The following is an 18515-nucleotide window of genomic DNA, read 5'->3' on the forward strand; positions in this document are numbered from 1 at the left end:
ATCATCACATTGGAATTTTGTAATATTTTAATTACAGCAATGCTTAAGTTGCCTGGCTACTATTAAAATTTCATAGCTTCATTAAGTGATAAATAACAGTAGTTCTATAGAAGCAGCAGTTCAGTGCTTTAGACAATATGGAGCATAGGGAACTATAACAGGACATTGTATGGGATGAGCAAGACTGTACATTGGCTTATTGTGATTGAAGGAAGGAGTGTGAGAAGAGTGCTTCAGATTGTGATCTCTTCATAAAAGCCAAAACCATCTGCAGTTTGCTTTTATCATGATGGTTATTGCATAACTCAATGCAAACAATGGCAAGTTTGTTTTCCACCTCCTCATTTCCAAGGCTCGGTCTTCTGCTCCCAGAATCATCAAGCAGTGGGTCTGCCAGCTGCTGTGCAAGAAGTGATGGCTGGCTTCCTGGTGACCTGGATTTGACAAAGGCTAAGGGTGGAAGGATTTCACCACCACGGCCTGACCGGTGATGTTGTCTTGGTTCTGAGCTTCAGTGCATCCTGTAGGAATGCCTCCCAACTATTTAAGGCTGGAAGTAGATTCCTAGACTGCACAGGGAACAAGAAATTTACCTTTCATAGGAGTACTTCCTCTGGTTAATCATTTTGTTGTTCCTAGTGTCTCCAACCATTGTGGGAGCAGACGGCCATGGAAATGCAGAAGATGTGACTGTTATCCTCAACAGCCCAACATCACTGGTTTGTGAGGCTTACTCTTATCCTCCAGCTACAATTACCTGGCTGAAAGATGGTAATCCTTTAGAATCAAACAGAAATGTCCGCATTTTGCCAGGTAAAATTGTTGTTGCTATTGAGAAATAACAAAATGGTTGATTCTTCTGTTGTTTAATTTCCTGTTACAGATGTTTTTTTGCTAAGGGCAATGTTTGTTGTTTTGTAACACTCTCCATTCAAATATTCTTTATGTGCTTCACAATTAATTGTTTCATTGCATTTTATTTGTATTTAGATATTTAGCCTTTTGTTTTGTAGAGCTAAATGATGGCAGTTCATTTGAGTTAGTAATGAAGGAAAATAACTTGAAATTCAATGTGGAAATTATTTGGAGAGACATATAAACAACATTAGTAAAAAGAATGAGGTGATATTTTTTTAGATTGTTAGTAGTTTGCCATTTTTAATTTCTGAAATAACATGTCTATGTAACATGTCTATAGAGGTGGAAAACAGGAACAGACTTCACCAGTAACACTGAAGTAATACAGATAAACAAGTACTTTAGCATTGTTAACTGCAAGTGTTCAGAGGAAGAATGAGACATCAGTAGTGAGGAACTGAATTACTCCATAAGGGGACAGTTTCTAGGAATGCAGTCTGGAAGGAGCTGCAGCCCAATTAAACAATGACTCATCTCTGAGAAAACAGACAACATAAGTCGTAAACAGGATAGTACAGGAAGGAAATTTGTCGATGTCAGAAGTTGTAGAAGCCACCTGAAAATTCTACCAGTCTGTTCATGTTTACACTTCTCACATTGTGGTTGTTGCTTCTGTCCATGAATGAAGTGCAATCGCTTCTTCCTAACTAAATACTTTCAAGAAATATCTTGTTCAGAACTACATTAACAATTTTTCCAAGAATCTGTGAGCAACAGGAGTTGTGATCCAAAGCCCTCCTGCAAATTAGGCCCATTTATTACACAGTGTATTGTGTTTTTGTGTATTACACAACAATCAGGTTTTCATGCTCAGCTAAGGGCAGAGTTTGGACTAAAAGACTGAAAATATGCTACAGAACTTATTTAGGTAGTTGGCAAGCAAGACTCCAACGTAGGTGCTATTAACGAATGATGGCTTTTGGCAGGTGGGCGAACCCTGCAGATTCTAAATGCACAGGAAGACAATGCTGGAAGATACACCTGTATAGCCACTAATGAGGCTGGAGAAACTTTGAAACACTATGAAGTAAAAGTCTACAGTAAGGAACAACTTCCAATTTTATTTTATTTTCATTCTTCTATTTTTTTCCCCTTTTCAGCCTTACCTATCCAGCTGAACACAGTATTTCTGTTAGTGACTTTATTTAGCAAGCATCTGCATTAGCTCATGGCATTGCTTGAGGCAAGACACTGGAAAATTTTGTTGTATCTTTTACAAAAGCTGCTGTTGAGCTAAAAGATCTTTGCTTCACCCAAGGGAAGACTTTTAGGAAATGTTGACCTCCAGTTTCTCCTTAAACCCCTTTTTGGTACTGATTTTCAAATAGAATTATTTGGAAAATCAGTCTAACGGTGTAGCACAGTGGGAGATGTGAGTGGAGAATCTTATGAGCAAATAAACTATGTTAGAAAAAAAGGAGAGAGGACCCATAATATCTAATGGAAAACTTTCTTGAGTAAGGTAAACTAGGAGGATACTATTTTTATATCCTTCCATAAAATACCATATGCACAAAAGCTTTCCCATTCAAGGCTTCCCATCAACACATTGTCCTTTGAGCATCTGTCCCTAATACTCTATTTTAATGATCAAACTCTTTATTACGGGCTCAGTCAAGCATGAATTTTCAACTGTTTTTTTGCTGTTTCCTATTCTGAATTGGAGTTTGGTTTGCTCCCTCGCAATAACCATGCTGATATTTTAATTACACTAAGCCCCTAATAAAGACTTCATTGGATTCGAAATAATGAGAAGATGACAAAAGAGTTCATTAGTGAAGTATGGCTATATAATAACATAAAGCCCTCCACCCCTAAGTGTCACTGCAACTGTCAGCTATTATGATACTGTAAACACTAAAGAGAATTTTAAACGTTCTATTGAAAAAAGAATGGAAAACATTTTGAAAGTGTTAAAAATAATTTAAAAGACATTATGAGACCAGAGTGAGGGGTAGCTTAAGAATTTTGAAATGTTCTGTTTTCATTCTGATTCAGAAGGAAACAAGATTTTGCAACACTGGGATTTCAATAGAATGGAAATGTTGAGTTTTGACCAGCTATTCCGAGTGTAGACTTCAGTTCAAACACATGTTTCTGAGAATTTTAGTTTCCATTAAAATGCTATTTCATGACTGCAGTACATTGAACTCTATAGAATTCAAGCCAAACACATAATAAAGTGCTATAGCTACATAAGGCTATAGTTAGATTTGCATGTCTAAAACTGTTCAACACAGTTTTATATATAATACATGTACTAAGAGTAGTTTAAAATACATACATGTAGATCTAAAAATACGTAAAAATTCATCTATGGGCAACAGGCAGATTGTAAGGGGAATGTACGTGCTTTGCCTGAGTTTATCATCCAGGTTTCCCTTTGTCCACTGGATTTTTAAATGCTGCATAAGACAGTAAGTCATGAAAGTCCTTCTCACTCCATTTGTTTTTGTGCAGTTCCACCCACCATTAACAAAGGGGATCTCTCAGGGAAGGGTCTCACCCCTAAAGAAGTGAAGATCAAAGTAAATCACAGCCTTACCCTGGAGTGTGAAGCTCATGCCATTCCTGCTGCTGCCATCAGCTGGTACAAGGATGGACAGGCCAGTCAAACCTTAATTCCTTCTCATAGTGGATTTTGTACAGAAAAAACTGCTTAATTGCTGTTGCTATCATGAGCACTCATGAAGTGTAACAGACTTGTTCAAACTGCTGAAGTCAGCAGGAAATCTTCCTCTCACTGTCCTGCTGGCAGGATCACCCACCCTGATGCAGTGTGGGTTGTTTGCTGTTGGCCAGACCTCCACAAATTGACACCCTTACTTTTTTGTGGGTGCTCGGCAGGGCCACTGAGACATCAGTGCTGGAGTTTACAAGGGCTGCCACTGGCCTGTGCTTTAAAGGGAGAGGGTCCTGCCTAGCAGTAGCATCCCATGGTATGACCACATGTCCATTTGCCATTGTGTAAAGTTCCCAAAGGCACTGTTATAGAAAGGCCCCATGCTTAGTTCCTCTTAAGTGCTGCCCTAGCAAAAGTTTCAGAGAGCCTCCCACTTGGTTCTGGCAGAGCTCACAAAGCCACAAAAGCATCTGGATCCTCTGCAAGGGGGAATGAGGTATGGTTCCTGGCACAAACAGTCTTCACAACAACATCAGCTTGGAGGAGAAGCAGTCTGGAAGGGCAATGCCACATACTGATGTACAGTCTACTGGGGGCTAGAAATAAATAAAATGAACCAATGCAACTCTTCTGTAAGAAAGGAGAAATATAATTTCTTGATTTAGCTGTTCTTGGCAGAGCACTTGTCATGTGGCAGACCGCTGCACCTCTGCAGCTGGACTGGCTCTTACTGTATTCACCAAGCATGCAGAAACAGCCTGGAGTCACAGGAGAGACTGTATACACCCTCCATCTGTTTTGAGCATATGCTGTAGTTTTAGCATCTCCTGGTGTACTGATTATATTGCCAATGATAAATGATGCTGGGGGAGTTGTGAGGTCCCCAAAGACGGACAGTAGCTGTAAGCAGCTTGATGTAACTGTGAGAGCAACAGCTTTCACTTAGATTGTCCCTGGTTAAATGGCTTTCATTTATATCTGTAGGCTAAGTTAGTTGTGCCCTGCAGGGCAGGAGTTCAGTGCTGCCTCCCGAATGTGATCTGTTTTTATTAGAGACAGGTTGTATTAGTGTAGTCTCTACTGTTACCTGCAATGTAAATTCTAGTGACAGTAATATCTAATTCTGTTTATCTCTGTGTTGCTGCTGCATCCGTTTTATATTCACACTGTGTCCTTCCTGGACAGCAGATCCTTGTGGTTGTATGGCTGTAGGTGAGTTAGATCTAGTTGTGTACCTCAGAAAACTGACAGTTCTACATATATTTTTTCCATCAGCTCATCAGTGTGGCCAGTGAGTTCAGGGATTGAATCAGCCTCACTTAATCAGGTGTCACGAGAGCCTTTGCCTGATGGGGATGACACTGCCCCTTGCAGTAGCAACTTGTGGCTAAGGTTAGGAGTAATGTAAAACCACATACTCTTAGAAGACCAGCTAACAAGATTAGAAAGGTGAAGATGGAGAGTTTCTGATAACCATGAAAAGGAAACTGTCTCGAGGAACTTGGAGTTTGATCAACTTTACTTAGGGAGGAAAAGCTTTTGGTCTGAGGAAAGTGAGCAAATGAGAGGAGTGCTGGGCTGCATCACCTGTGGCTTACGCTGCCATCCTAGGAGCACCTGGCTTAGGACTATATCCTAAGTGGTCAGTCAGTAATTTGGTGTCCTAAGCAACTGCTTCCTGTGTATAGATTGAAAGCAGATTGTGCTGTAAGCATTAACAAGAGCTGAAGGATGTTCTGTTAGTGGTATCAAAGCAGAGGAAGTACCAAAACCAAAATCGGCCCTTACTTCCCAGTATTAGGAAGGATTTTGAAACAACCTGAGTTTCACTGAAAGAGAGATGATGTCACATTACTTCCACAAAGACAGCTATTTCTAGTGTATGTTTGCCAAGTACTGATTTCCATGACAAATTGCATTGCAGCCACTTAAACCAGATGATCATGTCATTGTCCAAGACAGTGGCCGTACTCTGCAGATTAAGGAAGCTCAAGTGTCAGACACTGGTCGTTACACTTGTCTAGCATCCAACATTGCAGGGGAGGATGAAGTGGAATTCGATGTAAATATACAAGGTAAACAGAGTTCAGATAATAAAATTCTTCTGGTAGCCTACCCTCCTCATATTCTGGAATGTTGGAATTCTTCATAATTTTCTATCCTTTACCCCTTCTTGGTCCAATCTACTGCTCTCATGTTTTGTGTGGTTTTGATTTCATATATACATATTTCTTATCTTTAAGGAAGACACTATTTGATTCTTCTTTCTGTTATATTTTGTGACATATGCAGTGTGATTTAAGTGAACAGAATGACATAATAGCTCTGATCTTCCCCTAAATTACATGAAAAGGTTTAAATCTAGATTAAACTAACACATCATATTTTATTTATCATCACTGAGTAGTATTTAGAGGTCCCAGTCATAGATGTCCTGTTGGCCTACACAATGTATGTAAATAGAAAACAGTGATTAGTACTTTCTGAAAATTCAGACAAAATTAGAACCATATAGCTTACCATTTGAATCTTGTTTTCATTAATATCATCTGTGTTTTGTTATCAGGTCATCTTACACTGTTATTTATTAGTCTTCAGAGAAGATTCAGTAGTTTGCTCCATTGTTCGTTCTGACAGAAAGAGCTAGAATTTTCTGGGTAATATGAGTTGAGGGAAGGGGTTAATTTGATACACTTAATTTTTATTGTTGCTGTTTAACAATTACAATATCTTTCCATTTTTTGACTTTCAAACTAGCTATTTCTGCTGTAAAATTCTAACAGTTTTCCTCTCCTTGGTTGTAGTACCTCCTAGTTTCCAAAAGTCTTACAAGGACTGGGAAGTGGGTAACATGGTGGATACAGGAAGAGGTGGAGAAGCTAAAGATGTGATTGTCAACAATCCTCTTTCACTGTACTGTGAGACCAATGCTGTTCCTCCTCCAGTTCTGACATGGTACAAAGATGGCTATCCTGTGAGCTCTAGTGATAAAGTACTCATATTACCTGGTGAGGATTAAAATGGCACTTTCTGACCTTAAGAAATGGTGTTAGTTTGTATAGTAATATTTTTTTTTCCTTTCTTTTAATGTTCTTTTCAGACTTTGTTGACTGGAAGTGTTTCTCTCCAGTCCTCAGACTGTTCTTTCATTTAAAAAGTAGTCTCTAAAACAGTGTGAATGTCACCATTTATCTTCAATATGATGTGTTGAAAGATAAAATACAGCAATGATACCTTCCTTCTGATGTGTTCCTGATTTATTTCCTTGGGTTTTTTTGCTTTGGCAAAATCATAATTGGCATAGAAAAGCCTCTTAACCAGGGAATGAGGCATGGAAATAATGTTTCCAGCAGAAAAATGGCCATGAGCTCCTAATTGAGAAAGGGAAAAAGAGAAACTTACAATGCTGAGTTATCTTTCTGTGCAGAGTATTGTTTGGGATGGTGTACGTAAAGGGCAGAAATGGTGATTATGTCTTCATGTTTACCTGTTGCTCATCAGTTGGGAAACCAATGACAACCACTCCCAATATGTATTCGTAATATGTTCTCTCTCTGTTGGAGTGTGTCCAGAGACAGGCAATGAAGCTGGTGAGGGATCGAGAGAACAGATCTGATGAGGAGCAGCTGAGGGAGCTGGGAATGTTTAGCCTAGCGAAGAGGGGGCTGAGAGGAGACATATCACTCTCTGCAACTACCTGAAGGGGAGTTGCAGTGAAGTGGGGGATCGATCTCTATAGTAGTGAATGACAGGACATGAGGAAAAGGGTTCAAGTTGCACCAGGGGAGATTTAATTTGGAGATCAGGAAGAACTTTTACCCCAAGAGGATTGTTAAGCATTGGAACAGGCTGCCCAAGCAGATGGTGTAGTCACCATCCCTAGAGATATTCAAAAGACATATAGATGAGGTGCTGAGGAACGTGGTTTAGTGATGAGCTTGGCAGTGTGAGGTTAGTAGTTGGACTTGATGATCTTAAAGGTCTTTTCAAACTGTAGTGATTCTATTATTCTCTTTCTGAAGCTATTTATAAACGAGGAATACAGTAAAAAGTACCTATAAGTCTCAGAAGTAATATTTTTTTTTTTAGTTTGGAACAGCTTTAGCAGAATATTCTATGTTTGTATTAACTTTTGCTGTTAGTTCTCTGACCTTGATGAGAAATATTTCTGGTTTTGATTGAAGAATAATGTCTAGCTGTGTATTGCTGAAGAATGTTACTCCTTTATGTGGAATTAATTACTCTTTTCTAAAATTTAAGTATGAACAGTGCTGAATCCCAAGTATCTGCCAGTAGGAAAAGTAGCTAGGAAATAGAAGTCGTTAGTTACTTATAACTCAGAACAAATGCTGACCATTCATAAATTTGCTTGCTCAGGTCTCTAGTGAAATGTGGTGTAGAAATGATGGAAAACGGTTGATGCTGTATTTAAATCTTGAACACATTTTCCTTCCAGGAGGTGGAGTATTGCAGATTCCACGAGCACGAGCTGAAGATGCTGGGAGATATACATGTGTGGCAGTAAATGAAGCTGGGGAGGATTCCATTCATTATGATGTCCACGTGCTCTGTGAGCTCTCCTTTTTAATTACAAAAAAAGAGCTCTTTGGAAACTAATGAAGGATTATAGTCTGGGTTTATTTTAATGTTTTTATAAATTCTACATATTTGAACTTGATATGTTTATGTAAGATGCTGGAGTATTGTAGAAATATAAAGAACTGTATGAAAATAGTGTTCATATTGTTAGTTTAATATGTTTTAAAACTGTTGTTACAGGAACTCAGTTGTGTTACCCCTATCACACTTTACCAGAAAGAAAAGTATATGTAGAAATCCAGGTTTTCTTGGTATCTCTTGTCCCCAACCCAGTTTCCAGTTCAAAGTTCTGACTTACTAGAACTTTGTCTCTCTTTTAGTCATCATATTCTAAAATGGCTGCAAAATTTTCAAAGGCTTAAGGAAATTTATAATTTAGATCAGCCCTTGAATGCCTGCAGATTCCATTTGTAATCTGATTACAAACATTGCACAGAAAGCTTTTGTATGCTGCTTGCACTGTCTGCTGATGTACTCAATGGTTTTGCCTTGGGAAATGCTTATTTCCTCACCTCTGTTTCTGTATCTACCACTGAAAACACTGATTTGTTGTTAGGAAGGGATCCTGCCTTGGAAATTCTTTTTTGTTCTGGTGGCAAAGAACATGATGGACTAACTGGAAAATGAGTTTTCACCTTTTCCTCTTTATGACTGCTGTGAACAAATGTAGTTCTGCTGTCCTGAGTTCTGCTGATTTGTTCCAGCTGAGCTACTCTTGGGATTTTATCATTTTTCAATGTGTTTGCTGAAGATTTATTTACTTTTTTCTAAAACCTCAATCTAATGGATTGGGCTTCAATTTTAAAAAACCCCACAAAACAAACAACCCACAACAGAAAACACTGAGAAGTACCAGGTCACAGTGTTCTTATGTTTTGCTCTTTCATAGTACCACCATCCATCCGTGGAGCTGATGGTGATCTCCCTGAAGAAGTGACTGTACTTGTGAACAAAGTTGCAGTGATGGACTGTGTTGCAAGTGGCAGCCCTTCTCCAAGTATTACCTGGCAAAAGGATGGTCACCTCCTAACAGAAGATGACCAACACACATTTTTGTCCAATGGAAGGAGATTACAGGTAGCTTTTAGTGAAAACCTGATTTTTAGCATCACAAACACAACCTACCCAGAAAGCAAAAACTGCTTATATTTGCTGAATATGTGATTCTGCATTTTCTTTTTTTCTCAAGAAGGTGCTCCAAACCTAAGGAGTCTTTTTTTCCCTTGTTCCTGTCTCACAGCTGCTGCATTTCACTGCTGTGTAGTTTCCTTAGTTAGGCTGACTGAACTGCTTGTGGTGTCACACTGTGAACTCCAGCAGTAAAATCCCTTGGTTTAAAATAATGTTGACTTTTGTGGAGAACAACTTGTTGCCGTCAACTTTGTCTAAGTTCCCCTAACAAGAGTTTAAAAATGTACTACTCTTTTTTTTCTAAGGAAATGTGTTCTAAAGAATTCCTCCTTCCTGTCAGTGAATTCAATTGGATGAAACCATGAAAATAGTTTGCAAGCTGAGCTTAATTCTCTCCATTCTTTGACAAGAAGTTGTCTTATGTATTAGCTGAACAACCATCTCTATGGTTTTTTTCCCCTAGATTTTGAATTCCCGAATAACTGATACTGGCAGATACATCTGCGTTGTGGAAAACATCGCGGGGAGCGCCAAGAAGTATTTTAACCTGAATGTTCATGGTATGTAGAATAATCTCTAATTTTCTGATTGTCTTCTTTCAGATATTAATTGATCTTGAATGTATTAATTTTAACAGAGTGCTTAGGCACATACAAAGCTTTATGCATGTAACCTATTGGCTGTAATGGAGATTTTGATAAGAAATCAAATGTAAGTTTAAAGTATCGCGACAACACATGGTTTGTGACACCATATGGCTTTAGCTTTTTATTCCACATAGCTGGAAATTATTATTGGTCTAGGAGCCTTCTGTAGTGGCTCTGTGTGTACACTGTGTAAGGGTTACTAAGCCCTGAAATCATGAATTACAAACAGATTGGATTATAGTCTGTTTTGATATGTTAATAAAATGTATTTTCCAAGAAAATGAATAATTAGAAAGCATTAAACAAAGAGATACAGCAATGTAAAAGCATACTTTTTAAAAATTTACCTTCAAGATTCCTTACTGATGGGTATTTTGTTTTGTTGTGGAGTTAGAATAGGATTAAATCAATTTTGAGCTTCAGCAAGTCTAAACTTGCTTCACAAGTCTAAACCAAATACAATCAAGAAATTAAGACATCTTCCGTTACTTCCAAAAAACAATTATCCCACCACCTTCCCTTACCTCTCCCCATAGCTGCAGAGAATCAGGATATCTCTAGTTAACATTTCAGAGTAAACACTGTCTTTTATTTCTGCTCACTTTTCTTCCCACCACTTTCAGCTTTCCATTCTGAACTGAAGATATCAATTGAATTGAATTTCTATTGTATCTAGTGCCAGGACAAGGGGTAATGGGATGAGGCTGGAACACAAAAAATTCCATTTAAATATAAGAAAAAAAGTATTGTACTGTGAGGGTGACAGAGCCCTGGAACAGGCTGCCCACGGAGGGTGTGGACTCTCCTTCCTTGGAGGTCTTCAAGACTTGCCTCAATGTGTTCCTGTGTGACCTGATCTAGGTAAACCTGCTTCTGTGGAGGGGTAGGACTAAGTGATGACTAAAGGTCCCTTCCAACACTACCATTCTATGATTCTTTGATCAAATAAGCATTACTCCCACAAATTCATCTACACTCACATTTTAAAACCTGCCAAGGAATACTGGCAGCTAGATCTGCTTTCAGAGTATGATTTGGAGACTTACATTGCAGTCTTATACATCTGATCAGATACCTTTCTCATCTCCTAATTAGCTAGCTAACCTCTGTATTACATAGTAGATAGAAAACAGGTGTCGTCTTCTTTCTCTTCCTTAAATATAGTACCAGCATCCAAAAAAATTTGATTATTCAGATTATTACATAGAGAAGAAATTTTTTCCTCATTTGCGTGTGCAGCAAATGTACATACTAAGTGAAATAAATTTCTAGTACTTATTTCTACTTGGTAATACAGTTAGCCAAAAATAGTGTTGTCATGGGAAGGATTTGCCCTGGAGTCATTCCCTGAGAAGTTATTTTCTTTCAATGGAGAATATCCAGATTTCCTGATGTTTAAGTTTTGCTTTTAAATAAAAATATTTTGCTGTTCTTTACATTTGTATTTTAATTTAAACTTATTTTATTGAAATTATTTGTTTATAATATTATTTTAATAGAAATACTTGCATGAAGCATCAGTTCCAGCTCAAAAGTATTAAAATTTAGGCCTGTTATTCTCTGGATGCAGTTTTGCTTGAAAAACCAGAACTGTAGCTGCGCAGGACCACACAGGGTGATGCACTGATGAGAGTGCTGTATTGCTAAGCAGCATGGTCTTTGTTTTGTCAATGTCAAAAAAAGGTTATTTTCCAGCATTTTTGTATGTTTCTAATGGGAATGCTTTCATCAACTTAAATATTAAAGATGGTGCTTTTTAAGTTGAAAAATTCACTTGTCTCAAAGGTGAGCAATAAAACTAAAAGGAAACCTTCTGAAATGTAAAAAATAAGCATCCAGTTTTAAAACTTCAAAGCATGAGATATAATAAATGTGTCATTTTTACACTGAATACTAAAATTGAGCTCAGTACTGCACCTGTATGTACATACAAATACATTTGCATATCCAGGTTACTTGTGATGCACTTGTGGGCACGAGGGCTGCAGAATTTGAAATCTAGCACTTACATAGTTTAAGCAAAAATTCGTTACAAGATAGCTCAGATTTGGCCCTGTATATTAAATTGCCCAGCTGCACTGCCAATAACCACATCTGTGGGAAAGCGAGTGTAAAAGTAAATAAATATAAATAGCTATAAAATGTCATCAGATCAGAATTCTCTATTTATTATAGTGAAACACTTGATGTTCATTATCAGAGAAATAACTTTTAGTTATTCCAAGTTGAAAAATGTGGACTGAATTCACCCATTTACATGGACTCCTCTTGTTTCTGCAGCACCACAGAGGAGCAATAAACTCAAGTTTATGACTGTTTTGTGTCATTCAAGTGACAGAAAGCAGCTGGAGTATTTCTGGTGGCTATGGTCCAAAATACTTTAACATTTCTATCTTTGAAGAAACGGATTCCGTGTGTTCTTTGGAATGATTTTTCCACCCAATATTGCCAAGAAACATGCTTTTGCTTTCCTCTTAAGTGTTTTATATATCCACACTGCAAAAGCATGGAAAATAAAACTTGGGGTTTATTAAAAGGAAGAGATTTACAGTTCTTTCATTTTAAATAGTTCTTGTAGAAAGACCAAATGTCAAAATATTCTGATATTTAAAAATATTGGGACATGAGCTTAAAAGTGCACCCTATAGAGCAATGCTTACATGCCAGAATTTTAAACTGCTTAGCTCACTATTAAACAACAGGTTTGTCTAGTTAACAAAGGAACTCTATAAACTGTATCAGAAGGAATCATTTTGGTTTCTCTGTAATGAGAAAGCAGACAATTTCAGAAGGAACGGGAGCAACACAATATCAGGAAAAAATTATACCTAGTCATCCTACGTATATTGACAAGGTAAGTTTAATCTGTTCTACCTTAAGTAGAACAACAGAATTGTTTAGGTTGGAGAAGATCACTAAGATCAAGTCCAATTGTTAATGCAGCACTGCTACAGCCACCACTAAACCATGTCCCTCAGCCCTACATCTACATGGCTTTGGTACCTCTCCAGGAATAGAGACCCCATTTCTGCCCTGGGCAACCTGTGCCAGGGTTTTGACAACCCTTTCAGGGAAGAAGTTCTTCCTAAACTTAAATCTAAACCTCCCCTGGTGCAACTTGAGGCGATTTACTCTTGTCCTGTCACTTTTAATTGGGAGAACAGACTGACCGCCACCTCGCTGCAGCCTCCTTTCAAGTAGTTGTAGACAGTGATCACACCTCCCTTCAGCCTCCTTCAGACTAAATAGCCACAGTTCCCTCAGCTCTTCCCTGTGAGACTTGTGTTCCAGACCCTTCACCAGCTTTGTTGCCTGTCCCTGGACACACTCCAGGACCTCAATGTCCCTCTCATAGTGAGGGGCCCAGAACTGAACATAGTACTAGAGGTGCAGTCTCACCAGTGCTGAGTACAGGGGGAAGATCATTGCCCTGGTCCTACTGGCCGTGCTATTTCTGATACAAGCCAGGATGCCACCGGCCTTCTTGTCCACCCCAGCACACTGACAATATGATATAGTAAATGTCCTTTGAGCACAGTTTTAAAATGGATAGTGCCTTAGTCAGGAGATTCAGGTTTTCTCATAGATAATTAGCCTTCCCAAATCTCAAGCACAGAAGGACTGCAAATGAAATTGTTGAATTTTTTGTGAATTATAGGAACAGGAATGGGCACTAGATTGGCTTCGGGCGTATTTCTAGATACCGCAGTGGATCCATTCATGGGATGTGAAAGATTTTTGCAACTTGACCTTTTTGCAAAACTGAACAATTCAGCTTATTTTAATAGTTCAGTATCTTGTGGAATATTGTTTGCTGATGGTGTGATAAATACTATTAATGTACTTCTCTCTACAGTTCCTCCAAGTGTTGTTGGTACTAATCCTGAGAATTTGACTGTGGTGGTAAACAATTTCATCTCTCTGACTTGTGAAGTCACTGGCTTTCCACCCCCTGATCTCAGCTGGCTCAAGAATGGAAAACTGATCAGTTCGAATACCAACACTTTCATTGTCCCTGGTGAGGAACCTCAGCTATTTCTACAGCCTTTGGGCTCTGCTTCTGTTTGTTTTCTCTTGTCTTAGAGACATCTGTGCAAATTAGTAAGGTAGGCATAGGGTCTTAGGAGTGCAGATGGGTGAGAGTGGGAAATAAAGGATGAGCTAGTGATGAGTTCAGTGCAAATGGCATAGTTATGTTAGGAGACAGCAGTTAGCAGCTACAAACCAAACTTCTCATCTGAACTTTTTATTAGCAGCACTAATGAAATTTACCCTAAAAGTTTTGTTTTCTTGTCTAGATTTTGGTGGGGTTTTTTAAGGATTAAATGAACCTGAAAAAGCAACGGCAATGAAGCACGTTTCTGAATCTGAGATTCATTTGGTGCCAGTGCTCAGTCTGTTGGACCTGCAGTTTTAAAATAACATTTGAGATTGATGCAACAACTGTAGAATGAATCTCAAACCTTCTCTTTTTACTTCAGGTGCTCGTACTCTGCAGATTCCCCGAGCCAAACTACCAGATGGTGGTGAATATACTTGTATTGCCAGAAACCAAGCTGGAGAAAGTCAGAAGAAGAGTTTTCTAACTGTCCTTGGTTTGTTTTTTCCTATTTTCTGAAATAATATCTGTTGCTTGGAAAATGCAATACTTTGTTTTCATTTTTACTAGGTTGTTTTCTGCCCTCTTAAAAACAAAGGCAGAAATAACTCTGAGCTTCTTTTACAGTGCCCCCAAGCATCAAAGACCATAGTGGCACCTCACTGACAGTGCTGAACGTGAGAGTGGGCACCCCAGTGCTGTTAGAGTGTGAATCCAATGCTATTCCACCACCAATCATCACCTGGTACAAGAACAGGCGCATCGTTTCAGAGTCTGCAAATGTGGAGATCTTAGCAGATGGGCAAACGTTACAAATCAACAGGGCAGAGGTAGGCCAGGCTTCTGGGCTGCTGTATCTGCCACTACTGTGCTACTGTTCAACAATTGTTTTGCTCTTTACTACTGTATTCTACCAGCTATGCATACATGTAATTGCTGGAGGCCTTTCATTCTGTGAAAAAGATGTTGAGTTGACAGAGACAACGGCTGTTAATCTCTCTGAACTGTAGCATTAAATTAAGACTCTGTGACAAGGGTTTTTTAAAAAACATTTATTTTTATTTTAGGTTTCTGACACGGGCCAATATGTGTGCAAAGCCATAAATATTGCAGGGCGAGATGATAAAAATTTCCACCTTAATGTTTATGGTGAGCATACTCTGCGTTATCTGCAGTAGTTATTATAATACCATAGACATTGTAGACTAGACAATTCAACATCAGTTTACAAAATATTTGGTAACTAGACCATTCTTATTGCTTCCATATGATTTATAGTGCCACCAAATATAGAAGGCCCTGAACAAGAGTTGGTCAATGAAACTATCAGTAATCCTGTTACCTTTGTGTGTGATGCTACTGGGATTCCTCCACCAACATTAGTGTGGCTTAAGAATGGAAAGCCGATAGGTAAAGTCCTCTCAAGTTCTTTTCTGCTCTTTTTTTCCCCTTTTTCCCCTCTTATTTTTCTTCATCTGTCTCTAGACAGACTCTTATGTTAACTGATTGGAATCTGTGTATTGTTTTGAAATGTTGATGAAAAAAATTCCCAAGATGCATTTATTCTCTGTGGCCTTGTTTGAGATGACTACCTGTTTACGTGTTTTCAGAAAACTCTGATTCTCTTGAAGTTCATATTTTATCTGGCGGAAGCAAGCTTCAGATTTCTCGCTCTCAGCTTCTAGACAGTGGGACCTACACCTGTATTGCCTCAAATATAGAGGGAAAAGCTCAGAAAAGCTATGTGCTTTCTATCCAAGGTAAGATATGAGAGTGCAGTGAGCAGAACTGGTTAGTAATTGGTTGAGTATCCCTTCCCATGCTAGCTGCTGCTGGTTGAGGAAGAGGAGGCAGTATCAGCTGTGCACCGAGTGTGCTGGCACACACATGTGTGATAGCTGGCCATCAGCAGGCCAAACAGAACGGGTAACTCTGTTAAGTGATTGGTCTTTTGAGGTGCACATCCCTGCCTGCCATTTTTTTCCCAAGCTTAGGAATTGAATTTCAAGCTGCTTGTTTGATCACATGTAACTGAACTTGCTTAAAGTGCTCAAAACTTACTAGTGGGACTGATGATCTTGATTTGATGCACATCATGACTATTATCTGTGTTCTTTAGGGCTAAAAATAGCTGCTAGTTAGGGTGGAGGAAGTGTGTGGCTGTTAACAGAAATATGATGGTCTTGATGCCATCGAGCACTTGACTGTGCACAAAGTACATGCTCAAGAGTCAAACCAGCATTTTGTTGTTACAGTGCACTGTGATGTTTAATGAAATAAGATTTTATCATAAGTTTATTGTACATGTCACCATTGTTACCAGCAAATAACTGCAGTTGCTAAATATAATGGCAAAGATAAATGGTTTTTATAATTTTGTAAATTAGCTGTTTTAAGGAATGATTGAAGTGGCTTCAAATTTGTCTTTGCAGAACCCCCTCTAGAAACATCGTAATTATATACATCTAAACTAGATTTGAATGGAGGTGCTGCAAAAATTGCTAATGCTCATGAGCTACTGCAGTGTAACTTTTTATAGTTTAGGTTATGTTTTTTGCTGATGGTTAATCATGCATTTCCAGTTCCTCCAAATATTGTTGGCTCTGAAATGCCTAGTGAAGTTGGTGTCCTCCTGGGAGAAAGCATCCAGCTCATCTGCAATGCTGATGGAGTGCCCACACCTATTATACAATGGCTTAAAGATGGAAAACCGGTTTCCAAGGATGACTTACAAAGAATAAGGCAAGCAAAAATAAGTAGACAGTGCATTCTTTTCTAGGTTTTTAAACCTCAGAGGGCAGTAAACAGGGAGCATTAAACAGTTTTAGATTAGCCAGGTTAAGAACATCATCTTTATCTTTAGCATTTATGAATCTAATATACTTTGTTACTATTTGGATTTTTGCTTTTTTTTTTTTTTGGTTCATTTTACAGAAATAGACATATATAATATCTATTTCTTCCTCAGTTAACAAATTCCACTGAAGTTCATCAGGTTCATTTAAGTTTCTTAAGGTCAATATGTTCCATTAAGCTCCTTTGGAGGGGAAAGTTTTGAGACATGGAAACAATTTTACTGTTGATGCTTTTCATTATGGGTTCTTCAAAATCCCATTTGGAATCAAATCCTAATATAAAGTTAAACAGCACATCTCTAGGAAAAGCTTCCTAGCCTATCTCTAATAATATTTTGCAAAAAATAATGTTTCTCTCACCGAATTCCCAAGAGGTAGTTGATTTAAGCACACAAAACTGACTTTATTTGCCAGGTCATAGGAATACATAAGCAAACTCACTGTGGTTTATGACCTCCCTTGTAGAGTAACTCCAGATGGCAGCACATTAAACATTTTCAGAGCTCTCAGTTCTGATACAGGAAAATATACTTGTGTGGCTACTAATCCTGCAGGAGAGGAAGACCGAATTTTCAACTTGAATGTATATGGTGAGTTTTCACAGATGTGAAACTGAAATCAGATCCCTAGTCCTGCCTTTTTAAACCCTCCCAAGAGAGGGCCAAGAAATGAATGCCAGTCTTCAGTGTAATACCGCATGCACGTGTTTCCAATTTCATGTACTGTAGATATCACAGTATATTATGCAGGATGTTCTGTCAAAGACAGAATGATTGAAATCACTATTAAATGTGTTTTGGGATAAACAGAAATTAATTCCTTTGGTGTATGTCATAATAGAGGAATTCTACTTGTGGTGACTGTTTGATGATTTTTTTTTCCTGAAAAGAAAGATACACTTGGGACTGATAAAATATGATACTGCTTTTTTGTTAGTTTAGTTTATACTCACTAATTCCCATTGAAGCACATCAGAGTAGTATGACAGGGAGCTAAGAGTTAAAGGTCCCTAAAGTTTAAAAGAAAAATGATAGGATTTTGGATTAATTTCTTATTTTGAAATTCTTCTCTTGCAGAATTTGCCATATAGAAGATCATGAGCATAACTCTTTGTCAGTAGTGTAGAGAGTGAACGTTTTAATTTGTGAAAAATATGTTTTAAGTACAACAGCTGGTGTGAAAGAATGAAGAGTTCTCCATAGGCAGCATCCTGCAGCTGGGTGTCTGTCCCAGTTATACAGAGATTCCAAGTCAATTGAAACGTGAGCAGAGTAGCAAGGGATGATATTTCTAATAAATATAATGCTGAAAGACCACATGATATTTCTGGGGGACAGAATGGCTCTACACAACAGTGGAGACTTTTTTGGTCCATTTGTATAGGTTGAGGTTCAATCAGTAGCCAACTTCGATGTTTTTATCTGTGCAACTGTCACGGTGCATATGTAATCTTAAGTCAGCCAGAGCTTGGAGCTACATGTGGCTGGGCTGCCTTTATCTAGTGAGTCACCTGTTGCCCCCAACACCAAAGCATTCAAACTAGCATATAAAACAAAAAAAACTCAAAAGCAGTTCCATTAGAATAATCAGCCAGGTGTTTTGAAATTTTCTGTATTTAAAAAGTCAGAAATTACATATAGAAG

At 38.3% G+C, this 18515-nt stretch overlaps 1 protein-coding gene across 1 annotated transcript in view; it reads left to right on the forward strand.

The window, feature by feature from the left end:
- HMCN1 (hemicentin 1) overlaps positions 1-18515 on the forward strand; it is a 187720-nt gene that overhangs the window by 126828 nt on the left and 42377 nt on the right. Inside the window, exons 50-65 of the mRNA XM_062003248.1 lie at positions 640-813; positions 1845-1958; positions 3379-3524; positions 5466-5616; positions 6346-6549; positions 7998-8111; positions 9030-9217; positions 9735-9831; positions 13775-13936; positions 14400-14513; positions 14645-14847; positions 15085-15166; positions 15296-15427; positions 15628-15777; positions 16600-16759; positions 17338-17462. Of these exons, the coding sequence (XP_061859232.1) occupies positions 640-813; positions 1845-1958; positions 3379-3524; positions 5466-5616; positions 6346-6549; positions 7998-8111; positions 9030-9217; positions 9735-9831; positions 13775-13936; positions 14400-14513; positions 14645-14847; positions 15085-15166; positions 15296-15427; positions 15628-15777; positions 16600-16759; positions 17338-17462 (2316 nt within the window). The remainder of the gene's footprint in view (positions 1-639; positions 814-1844; positions 1959-3378; positions 3525-5465; positions 5617-6345; positions 6550-7997; positions 8112-9029; positions 9218-9734; positions 9832-13774; positions 13937-14399; positions 14514-14644; positions 14848-15084; positions 15167-15295; positions 15428-15627; positions 15778-16599; positions 16760-17337; positions 17463-18515) is intronic.

This window comes from Colius striatus, chromosome 10, assembly GCF_028858725.1.
Source record: "Colius striatus isolate bColStr4 chromosome 10, bColStr4.1.hap1, whole genome shotgun sequence".
NCBI classification, from domain to species: domain Eukaryota; kingdom Metazoa; phylum Chordata; class Aves; order Coliiformes; family Coliidae; genus Colius; species Colius striatus.